Raw genomic sequence first — 20,116 nt, 5'->3', positions numbered from 1 at the left:
TTCTGTGGCCTTATTTCTTGGAACCTTGTGGATGGAAATTAACTCACGCATTTGCCTACAAAACAACAGTAACTGCATTCAGGAGTAATTCATTGGCTGAACTAAATCAATTTTGTCAGAGACAATTTGCCTTTAATAAATCTGTGCTGGTTGTCAGATTAATTAACAGTTAATCTATTTTGGTGATGTTGGTTAAGGGAAGAATGTTGCCCAGGACACCAGGAAAACTCTCTGCTTTTCTACACAAAGTATCTTGGGTTCTTTTACATATATCTAAACAAGTAGACGGGACCTTGATTTGACATTTCATCTCAAAGACATCTCTGACAATGTAGCACTCTCTCAGCACTGTGCTAAAGGGGCAACCTAGATTATGAATCCTCAACCTTCTGACTTTGCTTTAGAAAGGCCCAAGCAAAATGTGAATGAAATGCAAGTTCTTTCTAGATCATACACAGCAACCTGAAAAACTAACAAAACCTGAGTAATTGCTTCAGAAAAACTGGCACATGCTCAAAAGTTGGTAGCTTGAGATCAGCTGTGATTAACAGCTTGTGCTACGTGATTATATAGATTTTATAACTCAAACTATAGGCATACTCAACATTCTGTGGGAAGACATACAGGCCAGAAAAGGGGAAAAACACAAAAACAAATGAAAGGATGAAAAAGGCAACTGGAAATACACAAAAAAATTGGTGTTTATTTCCTGGGGTTCTGTGAGTAAACTTTCTTAAAAGCATTTTTTTTTTGATGCATCCAAATAATGCATCCTATTGAATTTTAGGTCCTTTTATACTTCAGAATTAATAGATTTTTCATCCTTAAGAAAGGAAATCAAAACTGTTATTTGAATTTTCAACAGAATAATCAGACTATCAACAAGCCAAAAGTCACCTCAATGGTCATTCTCCAGTTCAAAAGAGGTAGAATTTCTGTGAAGCATACTGGTGGATGTGCAAAACTGTTGTACTTTGCTTGAACCATGCACCAAGATTTTGGTCTTTTTGAAACTTGTGTACTGTCTGGGAGAGTATTTTGTAAAGTGCAAGTAATTACATTTCTGGTGGGAGAAATTGTAAGTGAGGAAGCAATAATACCATGTATGTAGTGTATTGGCTTGAGTGCAATTCTATTAATGCATAACTATACTAATGTACTAAATAAGCCGAGTGACAATAATGCTTCCACGTACCTAAGAGCAGTTGGTTCAAGAGTTACATCCATAAAGGTTTGTGAGCAGGTCTGCTGTCTGTCATCTGCAAAGGTGGAGGAAAGGCAGTGTATTTCTCTGGAGAAATACTAAGAAGGAATACACAAATTATCTTCAAAAACAAAAGTATTGGTGCTTGTTGGCGGACAGCAGCAGGGTGGTAAATTGTAAAGCATTTTATGTCCTGTGCTTTGTGTGGTGTGAAAACAGTTTATTCTTCGCAATAATGGTAATTGTAATTCATGTTTTGTTCTAGAAGGGAAACATCAAAACAAAACTGTGAAATGCAGCCTGAATACTACAGTCTCAGCAGGTTCATAGTAACCAGTGAAGCCTACTTTGTGGAATATAAACAGGGTAATTTAACATGATGGTTTATGGTGAAATGCTGTCACTTTGATTTGAGCATTCCCTTCCTTTGGACTGGAGCAGCTGCATTTCAAAACACAAATTATGTTTGTACATTAATCCCATTAAAACCGCAGTGACCTATAATAATGTAAAAATACATACCTGTAGAGGTTCAGATAAGAGGGCAAATGGTGCAAAACAAAAAGTTCATCTGCAGGCCCTGGTTAAGCTCAAAGGTAAAAACAGCAAGTCATGCAAGTTTTTGTTCTAATTATTTGGCTGAGAGGGTGACAGATAGGTATCTATTTCCGGGCCTTCATTACTCGTCAACGCTTTTTCTTCCTCATCCCCAAGTAGACTGAGAATGGACACTCAGGATGCATCATGTTGCCCTGCACTTATCAGTCCATGGTGACAGACCAACTTGGTAGATCACAATATTCTCTTACATCAAGTGAAAAATCTTGGTGGGGCAGCTTGGAATACTCTCATTCTCTGGACTCAAACTCATCAGTCATCAAGTGAACTGAAAGGTCTGTGTTAGAACAGACTTCAGGAGAAATTACATCAGGTACCTGTACTGATTTTGTGGAATTTTACACATTCAGGTGATTTAATATGTTCGGATTGTGCAGGTGAGCTCCTGGTACATTTTTGACCTGGAATTTAGAGGCTTGCCCTTGATGGGAACAGTAAGAAATTGCTTACCAGCATGCTCTTGCTGACAGCATTGCATAATGGGAAAATCAGAAGGATGTAAATGGTGGCAGAAATTTGTACAGCCTCTATAAAGACTGCAGTGGTGAAAAGCCTTTATAATGGCTATGTGAAATGTATAGAAATTAAAAAGGCTTCATAAAGACAGTATGTAACAAAGGAATTAAATGGTAAATCCATTGGTATATAAATTCTGTGTCGGAGCAGGAAATAAGAGTGTGTGGTCGGAAGGTGAAGCAATGCAGCACCTAATTCCCTTTTTTGATAGCTAGTAAGGCAGATGTGCATACAGTTTTCTGTTTACAGCATTCCAGGATGACTGATACCAGGTGACAAGGCCAAACATTGTCTGCATTACCTACAGGAAATGAAAATGGATGCAAATGAAGAGGGCAAGCCTTAGGAAAGCTTTCTAAGATAAGACCACCAAATGGTATCAGCTACAGATGCATGACAAAAATATGTATGTTGCTGTTACTGGGCACCCTGTTTCATCTTAACTTCTGCCCCATGCAGTTTGGGAAATGCAATAGCATAGTGACTTTGGGCAACCATGTTATGCTCCTCATGCCGATTAGTAGCAAAGGAGGTGAAATAGGTGGCTGTGCTGTTTGTCCAATACACCTGAGGGCAGCACATTGGCTAATAATATAGATTACCCTATATTAGACCGAAGGAGGCGGAGAACAATAAGTTGAATGTGCCTGTAATCTTACATACCATGGATCATGCTATCCCTGTAGTACAGTTTGGCTGCAGATGTATCTGCAGCTGATAGAACAGATCTGCAATTCGCTTCATGCTATTCTGAATCCTGTGAAGCCAGTTCTCCATGGAAATTACTATGTGGATGTGTGACAGGGCATGCAGGTATGGTTGGTGCCTATTATGTTGAATACAGGCAATCCAGATCTGCTGCTTACTGATATCTGATGTGCATTCTTTCACCTGGTACCACTCAAGGTATAAACTACAGTGGTGTTTTGATAGCGCCCCATTGTATTTGGCTAGCATTGATTTGCCAGTGGACGCTGTACTTGGTATAGCTCCCAGTTAAGAGCTGTGACACAGTAAAGTGGAGTGAACATTGATATGTGGGGAAAACTTTGCAGATCCCATATATTTTAAGGACCTTCCTGTTCTGTAGAACTCTTAGGCTTTCTGTACACCCAGTCCCTCATTGATATTAAGTGCCTTTGCTGCTTCTCGTTTCACATAAATGCAATTCGTGGTCTCATTTGGAAAAACCGAAGAAAATGCATTAAACATTAACTGTGGGAAAAATACACCGGTATTCTAAATATTAGCTAGAGCTTGAGTTATTAAAATTAATTTACAAATTAATGTGCAAAATTCAAAGATGTATACATTGCCACTCCAAACATTAGCTCAAATGACAGAAATGTGAAATGAGGCCTGCTAAAGATCCTTGTTAATGTGTTGGATGCATAGTTAGGCTGCTGCTCATTCTGCCAGGAAGTAAAAATTGCAGACACACAGCCGCTAATGAAATTACTGTAGTGTGCAGTGGAAACCCTGCAGGGGTGCTTGCTGCCTATTTTCCCAGTTCCCGTTCACCTGAATCGTGCCGACAATTCCAGTAATGCTGTGAGGAATCTTGACGCTTATGTCACATGCCTTTCTTACACCCCTGATACAAAGCCTGATTGTTATCTTTAAATGGAGATTCAGGGGGTGGGAAGCCATATAATATCATGAGCAGAATGCTTTTAGATTCCACCGTTCCTCTGTTAGGCAGCCAGCAGTATGTTATTTTAAGGAAGCCTTTGCTATTTTGTCTTGGTATTTGTCAGTTGCCTCCTTGCAGTCGAATGTTCTTCTTTCTTGTTAAGTTATGTTTATTGAATATTGGTCACTGAATGACATAGAGGAAGAGGTAGTGCCCGAAAATAGAATAAAAATGACAAAAAATATACCTAGGATCTGTGCAAATTGTAAAAAGAGTAAGGAGACACCTGATCACCTTTTGTTGGTTCATCCTGACATAGGTGATCAGCAGTTTGGACTGATTTTCTGTAATACGGATTGTGTAAATCTGCAACCCCCTTTGCTGCTTTTATCAATTGCACCAGCACTCAATATTTGGGTGTTTATATTCTATGTACATCAGTTTCTCTTTCTTTCAATTATCAGCTAGGGGATGTTGAATAGAAAATGAAGCTTATTTGCTTGTCTAATTTTGACTGTTTTTAAACCTGATTTCTGGCATTTCTTGTTGGAGTCTTGCTTTCCTCGGAAGCCCTGGCAACTCCCCCAATAATTGAAGTGGGTGATTTCTTGTAAAATATTCGATATCTTTACAATAATATTTCAGCTTTGTAAGAGAGCTTAATAAAAGAATGTTCTTAATTATTGGGTTTTAATTACTTTTGTCCCTTTTTACATCCAAAGCACGAGTTCATAGTGTCCAACTCTATCTGCACCACCAACCCTCCTGTACTGAACTTGTGACTATTCTGCACATGTCACCCATGACAGTGAGGGCCAACCCACTCATTCAGTAGTGCATGCCATCACAGCTGACTTTGGTTCTTTCTTTCCTGATACCTATGAGTGCACTTTCCACCCAAGGCCACTGCATTCAGGAGCAGGAAGTCTGGGTGAAGCGGTTTTCTTAACCCAGAGGCACAGAGACCAACTGTGGTGTTATTGCCTCCTTAAGCTTCTCCACCTCTCTCCCTCTTATCCTTGAAGGTGCTCCTAAAAACCTACCTCTTTGACCATGCTTTTGCTCAATCACCTGCCCTAATTTCTGGCTTAGTTGTTAAATTTTGTCTGACTACATTCTTATGAAGTGTCTTACTATTTTTAACGTACTATATAAATTAAAGTTGTTACTACTACAGCCTCAGCCAACTTTTATCCTCCAAGCATCAGGGGAACTTTATGGCCACTTTTAGGCATTTTGCAACATTGAAAATAGAGTGAGATTCCATCTTGAAGTGCCAAATGTGTTTGTTTTTTGCTGTTTACCTGCTTTCTGTTTTGCTCAGGTGCCCCTGACCCAACAGCTGGTGCCAGCATCGATGATGAGAACTGCTGGCATCTTGACGAGGAACAAGTTCGAGAGCAAGTAAAGCAATTCCTATCGCAGGGAGGATACTACGGGTCTGGCAAGCAATTAAACTCTATGTTTGCTAAGGTAAGGCTCTTTTAACACAAAAGTTATTTTCAAAAGGCAAGCTTCTGAGTAAAGCTACCATTAATGAAGAACAGAATGTCATATTTGAGCTCTCCTGCCACTTCAATTCTTTGCAGCTTATAATTCCACCCTGCTTTTGGTCAGAATTATGTTTAGGTACAGTTGGACCAATTTTTAAAAATACAATAATGAATTAGCTTTGTTTTTATAGACAGGTCAAATAATTATCCTCCTTCTGTTACCCATTCCAAAGAAAGGGTTGCCGACTTTGTGTTTAGCTCAAGAAAGCAACTTCTAACAACAGCAGTGATGTAGAAGTTTTAATTTGTTGATTTTACTTATTTATGAGGCTTCTTTACTTCCAAAAAAACACACATTCCCTCATCTTGCAACAACACCTTTTACTATTCATTACATCAAGCCACATGAGAAAACTTAACAGCTATAATGGTGACAGTAACAAATGGTATTAGTGCTGTAAAACTGCAGTAACTAGATTCCAAAAAGGTAAACAGTGCAAAAACTATATAAAAGATTAATCTGGAAGCTTGTTCCAGGCAGTAACTTCTCGAGGCTTGAATTAAACTCCAAAGCGCTGCATTCAAGCAGTGAATTATTGTCCAAATCAAAAATAAAAATACCTGGAAAAACTCAGCAGGTCTGGCAGCATCTGTAGAGAAGAACACAGTTAACGTTTTGAGTCCATATGACTCTTCAACAGAACTAAGGAAAAATAGAAAAGAGGTGAAATATAAGCTGGTGAATGAATGTCATCTGATCTCTAAGGGTGTTACTGTATTTTATACTCCAGAAAGCCAGTTGGGGAAGGATAGAACTGGAGACAACCTTTACATGCCTTTATAAGTATTTCTTCACAGAATTGCACAGTGCAAGCGTATATTTCCTAACCAAAACCCCTGTTCCAGTATGATCCTTTTATTTTATTTATTCTTTCACGGGATGTGGGAGTCGCCGGCTAGGCAAGCATTTAAGACCCATCTCTAATTGCCCTTGAGAAGTGGTGGTGAGCCGCCACCTTGAACCAGTGGAGTCCATGTGGTGTAGGTACACCTACAGTGCTGTTAGGAATGGAGTTCCAGAATTTTGACCCAGCGACAATGAAGGAACAGCGATATAGTTCCAAGTCAGGATGGTATGTGGCTTGGAGGGGAACTTGCAGGTAGTGGTGTTCCCATATACCTGCTGCCCTTGTCCTTCTAGGTGGTAGAGGTCATGGGTTTGGAAGGTACTATCAAAGGAGCTTTGATGAGTTGCTGCAGTGCATCTTGTAGATGATACATACTGCTACCACTGGGCATCAGTGGTGGAGGGAGTGAATGTTGGTGGATGGGGATGCCAATCAAGTGGGCCACTTTGTCCTGCATGGTGTCGAGCTTCTTGAGTGTTGTTGGAGATGCACTCATCCAGGCAAGTGGAGAGTATTCCATCACACTCCTGACTTTTGCCTTGTAAATGGTGGACAGGCTTTGGGGAGTCAGTAGGTGAGTTACTTGCCACAGAATTCCCAGCCTCTGACGTTCTTGTAGCCCAGTATTTAGGTGGCTAGTCCAGTTCAGTTTCTGGTCAATGGTAACCCCCAGGATGTTTATAGTTGGGGATTCATCAATGGTAATGACATTAAATGTCGAGGTTAGATTCTCTCTTGGTGGAGATGGTCATTGCCTGGCACTTGTGTGGCTTGAATATTACTTGCCACTTATCAGCCCAAGCTTGAATGTTGTCCAGTTCTTGCTGCACATGAACATGGACTGCTTTAGTATCTGAGGAGTGCGAATGGTGCTGAACACCGTGCAATCATCAGCAAATATTACCACCTCTGACCTTATGGAAGGAAAGTCATTGATGAAACAGTTGAATATGGTCAGGCCTAGGACACTATCCTAAGGAACTCCTATAGCGATATCCTGGGACTAAGATGATTGACCTCCAACAACTACAACTTTCTTCCTTTGTGCTAGGCCTGACTCCAACCAGTAGAGAGTTTCGCCCCCACCTACCCTGGTTTCCCATTGACTTCAGTTTTGATAGGGCTCCTTGGTGTCACACTCAATCAAATGCTGCCTTGATGTCAAGGACAGTCACTCACCTCCCTTCTTGAGTTCAACTCTTTTGTCCATGTTTGGATGAGGGCTGTAATGAGTTCAGGAGCTGAGTGGCCCTGGTAAAACTCAAACTGAGCATCAGTGAGCTGGTTAAGTGCCACTTGATAACACTGTCGACAACCCCTTCCTTCACTTTGATGATGATCAAGAGTAGACTGTTTGGGGCAGTAATTGGCTATGTTGGATTTGTCCTGATTTTGTGGACAGGACATACCTGGACAAATTTCCACACTGCATGGTAGATGCCAGTGTTGTAGCTGTACTGGAACAACTTGGTTAGGGGCTCAGCAAGTTCTGGAGCAGAAGTCTTCAGTACTATTGCTGAAATGTTGTCAGGGCCCAGAGCCTTTGCAGTACCCAGTACATTCAGCTGTTTCTTTTTCTTTATTATTCATTCACAAGATGTAGACTTCGCTAGCTGGGCCAGCATTTATTGCCCAACCCTAGTTGCCCTTGAGAAGTTGGAGGTGAGCTGCCTTCTTGAACCGCTGCAGTCCATGTGGGTATAGGTACACCCACAGTGCTGTTAGGAAGGGAGTTCCAAGATTTTGACCCAGTGACCATGAAGGAACAGCGATATATTTCCAAGTCAGGATGGTGACTGACTTGGAGGGGAACTTACAAGTGGTGGTGTTCCCATGCATCTGCTGCCCTTGTCCTTCTAGATGATAGCGGTTGTGGGTTTGAAAGGTGCTGTCGAAGGAGCCTTGGTGAATTCTTGCAGTGCATCTTGTAGATGGTACACACTGCCGCTACTGTGCGCCGGTGGGAGAGGGAAGGAATGCTTGTGGATGTGGTGCCAATCAAGCGGGCTGCTTTGTCCTGGATGGTGTCAAGCTTCTTGAGTGTTGTTGGAGCTTCACTCATCCAGGCAAGTGGGGAGTATTCCATCACACTCCTAACTTGTGCCTTGTAGATGGTGGACAGGCTTTGGCGAGTCAGGAGGCAAGTTACTCGTCACAGGATTCCTAGCCTCTGACCTGCTTTTGTAGCCACAGTATTTATATGGCTAGTCCAGTTCAGTTTCTGGTCAATGGTAACCACCAGGATGTTGATAGTGGGGGATTCAGTGATGGTAATGCTATTGAACATTGAGGGGTGATGGTTGGGTTCCCTCTTGTTGGAGATGGTCATAGCCTGATACTTGTGTGGCGCGAATGTTACTTGCCACTTGTCAGCCCAGTCAATTCAGCGGAGTGAATTGAATTGTCTGAAGACTGTCATCTGTGATGTGGGGGCCCTCAGGAGGAGGCCAAGGTGGATCATCTACACAGCATTTCTGGCTGAAGTTTGTTGCAAATGCTTTAGCCTTGCCTTGTAAACTGATGTTCTGGGTTCTCCCATCATTGAGGATGGGGATATTTAAGGAGCCGCCTCCTCCAGTTGGGTGCTTATTTGTCCACCACCATTCATGACTGGATGTGGCAGGACTGCAGCGCTTTGATATGATCCATTGGTTGTGGGATCATTTAGTCTGTCTATTGCATGTTGCTACCACTTTTGTCATGCAAGTAGTTCTGTGTTGTAGCTTCATCAAGTTGACAGCTCATTTTTAGATCTGCCTGATGCTGCTCCTGGCATACGCTCCTACACTCTTCATTGAACCAAGGTTGATCCCTAAAGGTAGAGTGGTGGACGTGGGCTATGATGTTACACATTTAGTCATTTGGTAGTACAGAACTTGAATATTGCTGAAAAAAGAGACATGTCAAAGCTTTTCACCTTGTACTCATCAGGACACTTTGCAAGAAGAGTGCAAGATGAAAAGCTTTGATGTGTCTCTTTTTTCAGCAATACTCATGTTGCACATTGTGGTTGAGTACAATCCTGCTGCTGCTGAGGCCCACAGCGCCTCATGGATGCCCAGTTTTGAGTTATTGGATCTGTTCGAAATCTGTCCCATTTTGCACTGTGGTCGTGCCACACAACACGTTGGAGAGTATCCTTTCTCTGAGGGTGGAACTTCCTCTCCTCAAGGACTGTGTGGTGGTTTTTATTACCAGTACTGTTAATGGACAGATATATTGGCCACAGGTAGATTGGTAAGGACGGGGCCAGGCAAGTTTTTTCCCTCGGCCATTGCCTTACCACCTACTGCAGACGCAGTCTAGCAGCTATGCTCTTTAAGACTTGGCCAGCTCGGTCAGTAGTGGGTGCTACCGAGCCACTCTTGGTGATGGACATTGAAGTCTCCATCTGGAGTACACTTTGTGCCCTTGCCACCCTTGGTGCTTCTTCTAATTAGTATTCAACATGGAAGAATACTGATTGGTCAGCTGAGGAGGGTGGTGGTGGTAGTGAAGGTTGGTAGGTGGTAATCAGCAGGAGGTTTCCTTGCCCATATTTGACCTGATGCCTTGCTATGTTGAGGACTCCCAGGGCAACACCTGCACGAGTGTATACCAATGTGCCACCACCTCTCGTGGGCCTATCCTGCTTGTGGTACAGGACATACCTGGTGATGGTGATGTCTAGGACATTGTCTGTAAGGTATGATTTGATGAGTATGACTGTCAGACTGTTGCTTGACTAGTCCTTGAGACAGCTTTTCCAATCTTGGCACAAGCTTCCAGGTTTTAGTAAGGAGGACTTTGCAGGGTTGACATGGCTGAGTGTGCCATTGTCATTCCTGGTGCCTAGACCAATGCCAGATGGACCGTCTGGTTTCATTCCTTTTTGACTTTGTAATGGTATATTTATAGGAACCTAAGTGAATCCCTGGTTAATGACCATCGCCTGCATGCAATTAAACACAATTAATGTGCAAACAGCAATGTATTCCAACAACTTCCAAACCTTTTAAAAATAAATCTGTTGCAGAGTTGACCAGTATAGGGTTGACTTTGTTTATTTTTTAATAAAAAAGTATTTATGCTTTATTGGCTAACACAAACTGAAGTGTATTTTTTGAAGATGTTTTCTTTACCTTTTTTTTGCACCCTCTTCCCCATCCTTGTGTAAATACAGATATAATGGGTGGCTTGGTGGAACAGTGCCTTATTGTGCATTGTTACACTGGGTAAATTTAAGATTCAAAACAATTCTCACCTGCCCTTTAAGCTTAGCCTAGATGGAAATGCTATCAGATGTAACAGGGAGTAATCAAAGATATCTCAGCAATCTGACGTAAGGAAGAAAAGGAACACAAAATTTTTCCATCTTGTGTAATGCTTCAAAATTGGCTGCAAGGCAGCATTGACAGAGGTAATAGTTAGCTGCCTGTTTCATCATTTGGATATGTAGATGGATGCCTAATAAGGTACCTGTAATAGAGGAAAGAAAATTAAAAGTTTAACAGTTTAAACTAATGATAAGTGCTCCTCAGAAGGAAAATGCCCAAACAGTTCAGTGCTGTAGAGAATCGTGCACCTATAGCTTCTAGTTTGGTTATTGCTCAAGTCCACTAACTTTGATTTCTTCTGGAGCTTGGACCACTTTTTAGGATTCAATTGATGTTGAAAGTTTAGCATGGTAGAGAAAGAAGAAACTAACTAATTTCATAAATACAATCCAATCAATCTTAGTAGGGAGAGAAAGAAGGGAAAATTATTTTTATTTCCTAAAGAAGTAAATTCCCTCCTACTCTTTTGTCCCTTTGCCCGCTTTCTGCTCGAGGCAGTGGCTCCTGCCCGGCCACAGTTCCACAGTCATCAGCAGCCCTCTAGCATCTTAGCTGAGTGGTTGTTCTTCACATATGAGCCTGGACCAAGAATGTTGGTCAGCTATTTCACTGAAGGAGAAGAGCACCCTTGGCAGCTGAGTCCAACCCTACACTAGACCAACATCCACATGTGCTTTAATAAAAGCAAAATACTGCGGATGCTGCAGATTTGAAATCAAAACAAAGCGCTGGAAAAACGCAGCAGTTCTGGCAGTATCTGTGGAGAGGGAAATAGAGTTAACGTTTCGCGTCCAATATGACTCTTTTTTGGAACAGTGGGCAGAATTTTGCCCTCGGATGGCGAGCGGGCCCCACCGGCTTGACAGCGGGTGGACAGCCAACCCCCACCACTGAAACGGGGCTTGCCGCCATTTTGAGTGGGTGGGCCAATTAAGGCCCGCCCAGCGGCATCCCTGACGGGAAGCGCTATGCGCTTCCTGTTCCGGGGGGGGGGGAGGGATTCCCCAACTGTCAAAGTGTGCTCTTTCGCGCATGTACACACTTCTCCCTGAGGCAAAATCCTGTCTCAGAGAGAATAGTGACATTGGAAAAAACTTTGAAAATAGAAACAATAAAAAATGAAACTTCATCCCGCCAGTGGATGAAGTTTCATGAATAATCAGAAGCCCGCTGGGGCTCCTGGCCTGCCTGCCAGCCTTAAGGTTGGTCAGACAGGTCTTTAAGTACTTTAACTAGCCTGTCAAGCGCCTCAATTGGCCATTGACAGGTCGGCGGGCGGACAGCTGATTTCGCTGTCCGCCCGCCTTCCTAAAAATTTAAATGGCCCAGGATGACATCGGGGATTCCATTTTTAAAAGAGGAACATGAATGGAGGTAATAGATGGAACCATAAGAAAATACAGAATGGGACAAGACTCAGTTGTTCATCTGGCTTGTTGCAAAAACAAATAGTCCTTAACCACCCACTCCAGCAAATACCTATCCAAGTCTCCCTTAAATTTTCCCACACTTACTGTCTCACTGACTGGTCTGTTCCCTGCATTCAATAGTTACAATTAAACTGTTTTTTCTCTTCTAAGCTTGAGTTTGTATCCCTCCTTCCAGCATTTATGGCAATCTGAAACATACATTTGAAATTTCAATCTATGTGTTATATTTGAATCTCTTCAGGGGAGATGATTGCGTAGTGGTAATGTCACTGGACTGGTAATCCAGAGGCCCAGGCTAATGCTCTGGAGCATGGGTTCAGATCCCACTATGGCAGCTGGTGGAACATAATTCAATTAATAAATCTGGAATATAAAGCTAGTCTCAGTGATGGTGACTTTGACAACCATCATTGATTTTTGTAAAAGCCCATCTGATTCACTAGTGTCCTTCAAGGAAGGAAATCTCCCGTCTTTACCCGGTCTGGCCTACATGTGACTCCAGACCCACAGCAACGTGGTTGACTCTTAACTGCCCTCTGAAATGACCTAGCAAGCCGCTCAGTTCAGGGGCAATTAGGGATGGGCAACAAATGCTCGCCTTGCCAGAGATGCCCAAATCCCATGAAAGAACAGAAAAAAAAATCAGATTTTTCTCCTCTCCTCAGTATAAAATCAACCATAGGAACATTCTTTACCTTATGATGCATTATCCTCCTGGTCTTCCTCAATCTCCTTGCAGCCTTTGACATGGTTGATCACATCCTTTAATGGAGAGGATTCTACACTGTCCTTGTTTCGTTTCACTTTTATCTGTCCAATGAAAGCGAAGACATTTCTGACAGGCTCCTCTTAACTCCTGCAGTACATCAGGAGTCACCCTGGTTACACCCTTAGTTCACTCATCTTTCTCATCATCTTATGGCAACATCATCTCCTGGAAAAGAGGTCTGCTTCCATACCTATGCCAGTGACACCCAGCTGTCCCTAACTACCACCTTCTGTACTGTCATGACTGGATGTTGGACAAGCAGTTAGAATGAGCCATAACATCTTCCAGCTAAACTTAGGGAAGGCCAAAGCCATCAGGTTTCAACTCTATGAGCTGATCTCCACGAACACAGAAAGGAAGAATTCATTTAATATATGTGCAGCCTTTAAACATTGGAAGCAATCTTGTTTTTAATCCTTATGTCCCTTTTTGTATTTTTTGTGACTTCACTGATTACCTACACACTCCATGTTACAGTGCTGACCTCTAAAAGTGACCGCCTAGGATGTTGATGTGAATATTAACAGATCACCATCACATAATAATTTAGCAGCATATCAGGTACATTGACGAACGTCAGTGTTAACTTACATTTCATTTGCTCACACTAATTGTGCTGTTTCAAAATTTTCTATTGAAAGAATTTTCAGATTCTTTTCACTTCTTTTCTAAAAGAAATAAAGAAAAATAACTTTTTGAATACAGATTATTAGAAAATGAATCTTTTGGTTTTAAAGTTGAGGGGGAATATCTCAGAACAGCAGTAGTTCTCTGGCAAAGCATTACATTTTCATTCCGATTCCAGATTTTTAAATGTTGTATCAACCACAGGTACGAGAAATGTTGAAGATGAGGGATTCAAACGGTGCCAGGATGTTGACATTAATAACAGAACAGTTTATGGCTGACCCGCGACTCTCTCTCTGGAGGCAGCAAGGCACGGGAATGACAGACAAGTGCCGACAGCTTTGGGATGAGTTGGGTAAGTGTGGGGCAGAAGGCTGTAGATGAGCAATGCAGTATCTTAACCCCTGCTCCCAATAGCTTCTTCTGTATAGCATTTTCTGCATTAATGACCTTCTATCTATGCAACCTAATCTTGTTAAAAATAGAGAACCTTCCTTTTCTGAAAGATACAACTTAACTTCGGAAGATGGAAATGAAACTTGTAGAAATTTTTCAATGAATGCTTGAAACACTTATAGAGCAAAGGAGGGGTTGGTTGAACTTTGTGTAATACAGGTATCTGTCATGTTGCATGGGATTATTTTATCATTTGAGAATTCATATTTGTGGCATTTTAATGTCTTTCAATAGTATGTTCTAAAATACAATGTCAGGATGAAAAGCTTTACAATCATCATACATTGGATGTGACCTCAGGAACTAGACATTGTTGCTTTTTTGCCAGACTACTTTCAGCAGTCACAAGGACCAGATATCAAATTTCTGTTGTCATTCAGAAAAGGTAAAAAAAAATTTTTTAAATGAAACCATGAAATAAATACAAAAAAGAAAATTAGCAACTTTTGGAAATATACAGCAAGTTAGTCAACATCTTTAAACATAAAAAGACAGGTTATGATGTTTTGGGTTTGTACCTTTCAGCTCCAAAGAATTGAAGGCAACCATTTTAATAAGATTGGAAAAAAAATAGCATAAAGGAAGGGAAGGGAGTGAATCACCACATATATCGATTATAGAGAGGAGTGGTCTAATAAGCCACAAACTCTTTCAGACAAGTGATATAAGAGATCATCAGTGAGATGCAACAAAAATTTAAAGGGGACAAAAGAATGTACAGAAGGTGAGGATAAAAAATATTGAGAGAGGTCCATGCAAACAAATACATACCTATACAAGGAAAAATAAACAAATAGGGGAAAAAAAACAGGGTCTGCATGTAACCAAAAGGCAAGTAAAACATTGTGGATTAACCAGTGCGATAAAAAGCAAAAGCAGAGTCATACCACAGGCTCAGCTAGTGCTGAATTCTGACTAAGATTCTCCACCACAGACATGAGTCCCTCCAACCACACCCTGACAAGACCCTCCCCCAACATAAATTCCCTCGGCTGTGAAGAAAACTAAAGATAGAGCTAAGATTTGTAGATACTAACATGAATGTCCAGATCAGATGACTGGAGAATCCCCAGCGGAAAAATTGAGATAGGTTTCCTGAAGTTTGCATTGTACTACTTTGGAATGAAATTAATGTGAAATTTTAAAACCTTTTTTAAATAAAGAATGAATAAATAAAATTAACTAACAATAGTTAGGAGTGAGAAAGCTGATGTATAAATGGATATAATACTAACAGTTGAGAATACATTCTGCCAGTCACAAGGCTTTTAAATGTCATACCACATCTTTGCTGATGTGATATGCTCTATTTATTTCTCATTTGTGCACTAGAGAATGTGCATGGCCAGCAATATTAGTAGAACCAATCTTCAACCAGTGTGTACAATTCATTTCATAAAGATAAAAAGTGAGAAATTATAAATCTAGGTTGCCTAGATTAATCCTTATATAGGAAGATATCACTGCACGTTGTTATAGTTTATGTGTTCTACTTCAAAACTGTTATTGGAGACTACCTGACGGCTGAAGTTTTAAGTTGAATTCTCTGTCCTTATGTACTGATGTTCCACTCCACTGACATTAAGAATGGGAAAGGTGAACTATGGGCAGTGCTCTCAAACTGATTGGACCTCAGTAAAAAGACACCAACCGTTTTAACATTTTTAAAGGACATTAACGTTGCACTGGAGGCGGTTCAGAGGAGGTTCACTAGATTGATTCCAGAGATGCGGGGCTTGACTTATGAGGAGAAATTAAGCAGTTTAGGCCTATACTCGCTAGAGTTTAGAAGGTTGAGAGGAGATCTAATTGAGGTATATAAGATGCTAAAGGGGATAGTCAAAGTAGACGTGGAGTGGATGTTTCCCCTTCTGGGGCATTCTAGAATGAGAGGTCATAGTTTTAGGCTAAGAGGTGGTAGATTTAAATCAGAGATGAGGGGGAACTACTTTTCTCAAAGGGTCGTGAATCTGTGGAATTCGCTACCTCAGAGTGCAGTGGATGCCGGGACGCTGAATAAATTTAAAGAGGAGGTAGACAGATTTTTAATTAGTAATGGGTTGAAAGGTTATGGGGAGAGGGCGGGAAATTGGAGTTGAGAGGCCGAAATGAGATCAGCCATGATCGTAATGAATGGCGGGGCAGGCTTGAGGGGCTGAATTGCCTACTCCTGCTCCTAGTTCTTATGTTCTTAACTGTCGACAGGAACAGTAGGTTAGCTCAATTCTTTTGGCCATTCTGTTGGGACTTTTACTGTGACTCCAGAGGCAGACATGGTATAGTCCAGAGGCAGACATGCTATAGTAGGGTGCAAGTGGATCCCACTTTGGCAGGTTGGTGGTGGGTGGTTTTGAGGTGGCGGGGGTGGGGGGCGGGGGGGTGGGTGGCAGAGTGGAGGGGGCTGTTGTGTGGCCTGGCCAAATTCTGAATCAGTGGCCTGGACCCTGGAGATGGACAAATTAAATTTCAGTAGTTGCCCCTCTTACAAAGGGGGTGCAAAGTGAAGTCCTTGGGGGCTTGTGCAATTGTTAAAACCGGGAAAAGTCATAGGAAACAACATAGCGAAGATGGGGAAATTAGAGGGGGATAATATTTACAAATCCAGGAGGTCTGAAATTGAAATGAAAAGTGGAAACACACACGACTGATCTGAACAGAAAACGACATACCAGACACAAGCCCACTCCTACCGGAACCAAGTTCTGATACAGGGGCTACACCCAAAACACAAGCCCTCTTTCTCTTTCTACCCTCTGTCACACCCCCCACCCCCAGCGCAACCACCCTTTATGCTGACAGGCTCAGCCTAAGCCTCCCTTTCTTCCCCAGTTCTGTTCATTTTTTTGCTCTTTTTTTTCTGTGTAAACATGCCTTTATGCCACCTTAGCTATTTTGCACATTTAAAAAAAAATACGAATACTGAAAATCTGAGATGCACAACAGTTCAGTGGATATCCATAAAAGGACAGGTCAGATTGATGTTTTGGGTATATACTCTTCTTCAGAATTGAAAACTGAAAGATAAGCAAGCTCAGTATGAATAAAGAAAAGGGAGAGGATAAGTACCAACAGATACTGCAGTCACAAAGAGGAAATTAATTGGTGTATGACAGAGTGCTTAATGGAGAAGCAGGAACCTGTTAAATTATATTTAAGCGATCATCTCAGGCAAGGAAAAGACAGAAGGATAAAAGAATGTGCAAATAGTTGGGGTGAGATGCATAGGATAGGCATGAGGTATGACATGAAAGTATACAGTTCTGGTAATGCACAGTAAGGCCTACCTATATCTGAGAATAATCACCCTGGCATGGCTGTGTCCCAACATCGACCTGTTTCCCTTCCCTCTGACATGAAGAGACCATCTCTAAATTTCCAATTGTAAAGAAAATGGGGGGATACACCTATGTCTGTGGTTCACCATTACTTGGCCCTCTCAGTCCCACTCCAACCTCTCCACCTTTTAGCTTGCTGCTTCAACCGGGCTCAGGGCTGAACACGGGAACAGTAGTGTTGATTTTCTTAATTCATATTCCAAGTGGAGGTCCTCACCCACTGGCCTCATATCATAAGTCTGCTCCCCTTCAACGTACCCCTAATGTTGAAAATGTTTCGTGCTGATGCTGAACTTGTCATGTGAATGCACGAAAAGCACTGACCTGATGTACTATGGACTGAGAGGACGCCCTTGAACATGAAGGATAAAATCTGAAAGAAAAACTTGTTACCATACTTGAAAAGGCAGAGGCTTGGTAACTGGTTATGTTCTTTTTCAGATAGCATATGGTACATGGCCCAGAATTATTTGGGAAGGAAGGGTGGAAAAACAGTGAAATAGTCTAACTTTAAAAAAAAGAATCTGAGAGAAAGATGTGTTTGAAGCAGTCATTTAAAACCAGAAAAAAAGCATTTGGCCATAAGGACTCCAGAAAAGGTGTTGCATCTTTACTCTGCACAGTAGCTATCTTGCTGAATTTCTTTGTATAGTTCATAAAAGAAATAAACCTCCACTCATGTTGTGCGGCTGGAAAATATATCTCAATCCTCAGAAATTACTGTGCAGCTGAACATTGAATTTACTTATACCTTCATCATGAAATAATACTTCATGCAAACAGGATCTGTGGAAGAGGATTAAATGCCTTTCATTCTGTCCTGATTTTCTTGGTGAAGGTTAGAAACCAATAGCTCCTATTTCTGTCTACACAGTATTGTGGCTCAAGATTAAAACCTAATTACATGTAACAGGAGAAAAATGGCATCTTTATTCAATATGAATCCAAAGGCTGACCTTAATCTTCCTCTGGTAGCACATTCAATTCAACATGTCTTCTGAATAAACTGCAGTAAGCAAAGGAGAAGGGGGAGGGAAAAAATTAATACCATAACCCAGTTGGGTGAGTTGGTGATTATTCAGCCACAGCAGATTCTGTTCCAGTCAACACAGCTTTACTGTGGCATAAATATGATGAATCCATTGGCCAAGGTGAAGGATTTACAGTTCCAACAGGACAAAGTCGAATTGCATTTGTAGTCTGTGGGCTGATGATAATTTAGCCCTTTTTCATTTGCTTAATGGAATGCTTCACAGCAGCTTTGTGTTCCATTATTTATGGAAGAATTCCAGTGTATGTACATGTTCTTTAACAACTTGTATCTGCTTGTGTTCACTTTGACATCTCCCTTTGCCCCCCCTTTACTCCATCCCCCACCACATAAATAGGAAATGGTGGCCTGCTCTTCACTATTCATTTCACTGATTCAGACAAGATTACTTCAGTGTAGTCACAGAAACATTAAATATAAATATTACAGTTAATGGCAACGAACAGTTTCCTGCACAAGATCCAGTTTGGCATAAATAGATTGGAGGTTTTCTTGAATTTCAAAGGCACATTTTAGTGGAGGCCCTTGGCAGCATTTCATTTTCAAATTATTTTTCTCATCTCTTTTCCCTACCCTCACCACTCCCACCCCACCCCAACACTCCTCCATAGTGATAATTTCTAAACAAATTTCTAAAGAAATATGACTTGCATTTATATATCACCTATCATGATCTCCGGATGCCCTAAAATGCTTTATGATCAATGAAATACTTTTAAAGGGTGGTCACTGTTGTAACACAAAACGCATCAGTCAAGCAAACTCCCTCAAGCAACAATGAAGTGAATGCCCAGATCATCTGTCTTTTGAGGTGTTCATTGACGTATGTTGGCCATAACACTGGGAAGAACACCCTTGCTTTTCTTCGAGTAGTGCCACAGGGTCTTTTACGTCCACTTGAGAGGTCAGATGGGGCCTCAACTTAAATTTCATCCGAAAGCCTGCTCTTCTGACAGTGCATCACTCCTCAGTGCTGCTCTGATGTTTCAGCCTAGACCAAGTACTCGTGGTTCTAGAGTGGGACTTGAATCTACATCCTGATCTTGAGGTGAAAGTGGCATCCATTGAATGACAGGTGACACTTCTGGGATTCTGTTCCAGGGATGCCAGAAGCCATCTGGCACTTCTCCCAAGTGATCATTCTTCACAATTTGCCTGCACTCTTCTATTTTATCAGGGCTAGGTACTTGGAGTGATTTTTAAATTTTTGTTTCATTACTATTCCAGGGAGGCTAATTGTAGCATCCCAACAGCTGCAGAAGCTGAGATCTGCTAACTCTCAGATCAGAGGTCCATATGGTTTCTACAACGTCAGACAATGCATTATTTTCTTTGGTCATTTGCAAGCTGAACTACATTGTTTTAAAAACGTAACATGTAGCGGTTGACCTTTCACTGTGGCTATCTTACCTTTCTGAAGATAGGGCTTCTAAATTGTGAATGTTTTAGAATGTTCTGTGCAGCCTACTGCTTCAATAAGTAATGAGCCTCAAAAGCTGAAGCTCTGAACAAAAATATCCTGTCATTACACCAAGCCCAAAAAAAGTAGTGCCAATTGGAAGTGAGTCACTATGCAGCAATATTTTTATAAAGAGAGATTTTATTTCCTCAACCACTCATAATAGCACAGCTCCAGACCTACAATATTGGTTGAGAGAATTTTTTGCCTGGAGTTGGGAGCCAGAAGAAGTGAGTCTCAATCCTTCTGGATGATTTGTAAGGCCTAGTGTTGTAACACTGCCTTAAATGTACACAATTTA

General features: G+C 41.4%; 1 protein-coding gene across 5 annotated transcripts in view; it reads left to right on the top strand.

Moving 5' to 3' along the window:
- Nucleotides 1-20,116, top strand: part of LOC144692310 (zinc finger SWIM domain-containing protein 5) — a 248,934-nt gene that overhangs the window by 178,868 nt on the left and 49,950 nt on the right. For all 5 annotated transcript variants that reach the window (XM_078560963.1, XM_078560964.1, XM_078560966.1 and 2 more), the window contains 2 exons: nucleotides 5,296-5,444; nucleotides 13,719-13,869. In XM_078560963.1, coding sequence (XP_078417089.1) covers nucleotides 5,296-5,444; nucleotides 13,719-13,869 — 300 coding nt within the window. The remainder of the gene's footprint in view (nucleotides 1-5,295; nucleotides 5,445-13,718; nucleotides 13,870-20,116) is intronic.

Source organism: Cetorhinus maximus, chromosome 17 (assembly GCF_964194155.1).
Source record: "Cetorhinus maximus chromosome 17, sCetMax3.hap1.1, whole genome shotgun sequence".
NCBI lineage: Eukaryota > Metazoa > Chordata > Chondrichthyes > Lamniformes > Cetorhinidae > Cetorhinus > Cetorhinus maximus.
Note: the sequence above shows the minus strand (reverse complement) of the source record. Positions and strands in the feature narration are given on the sequence as shown.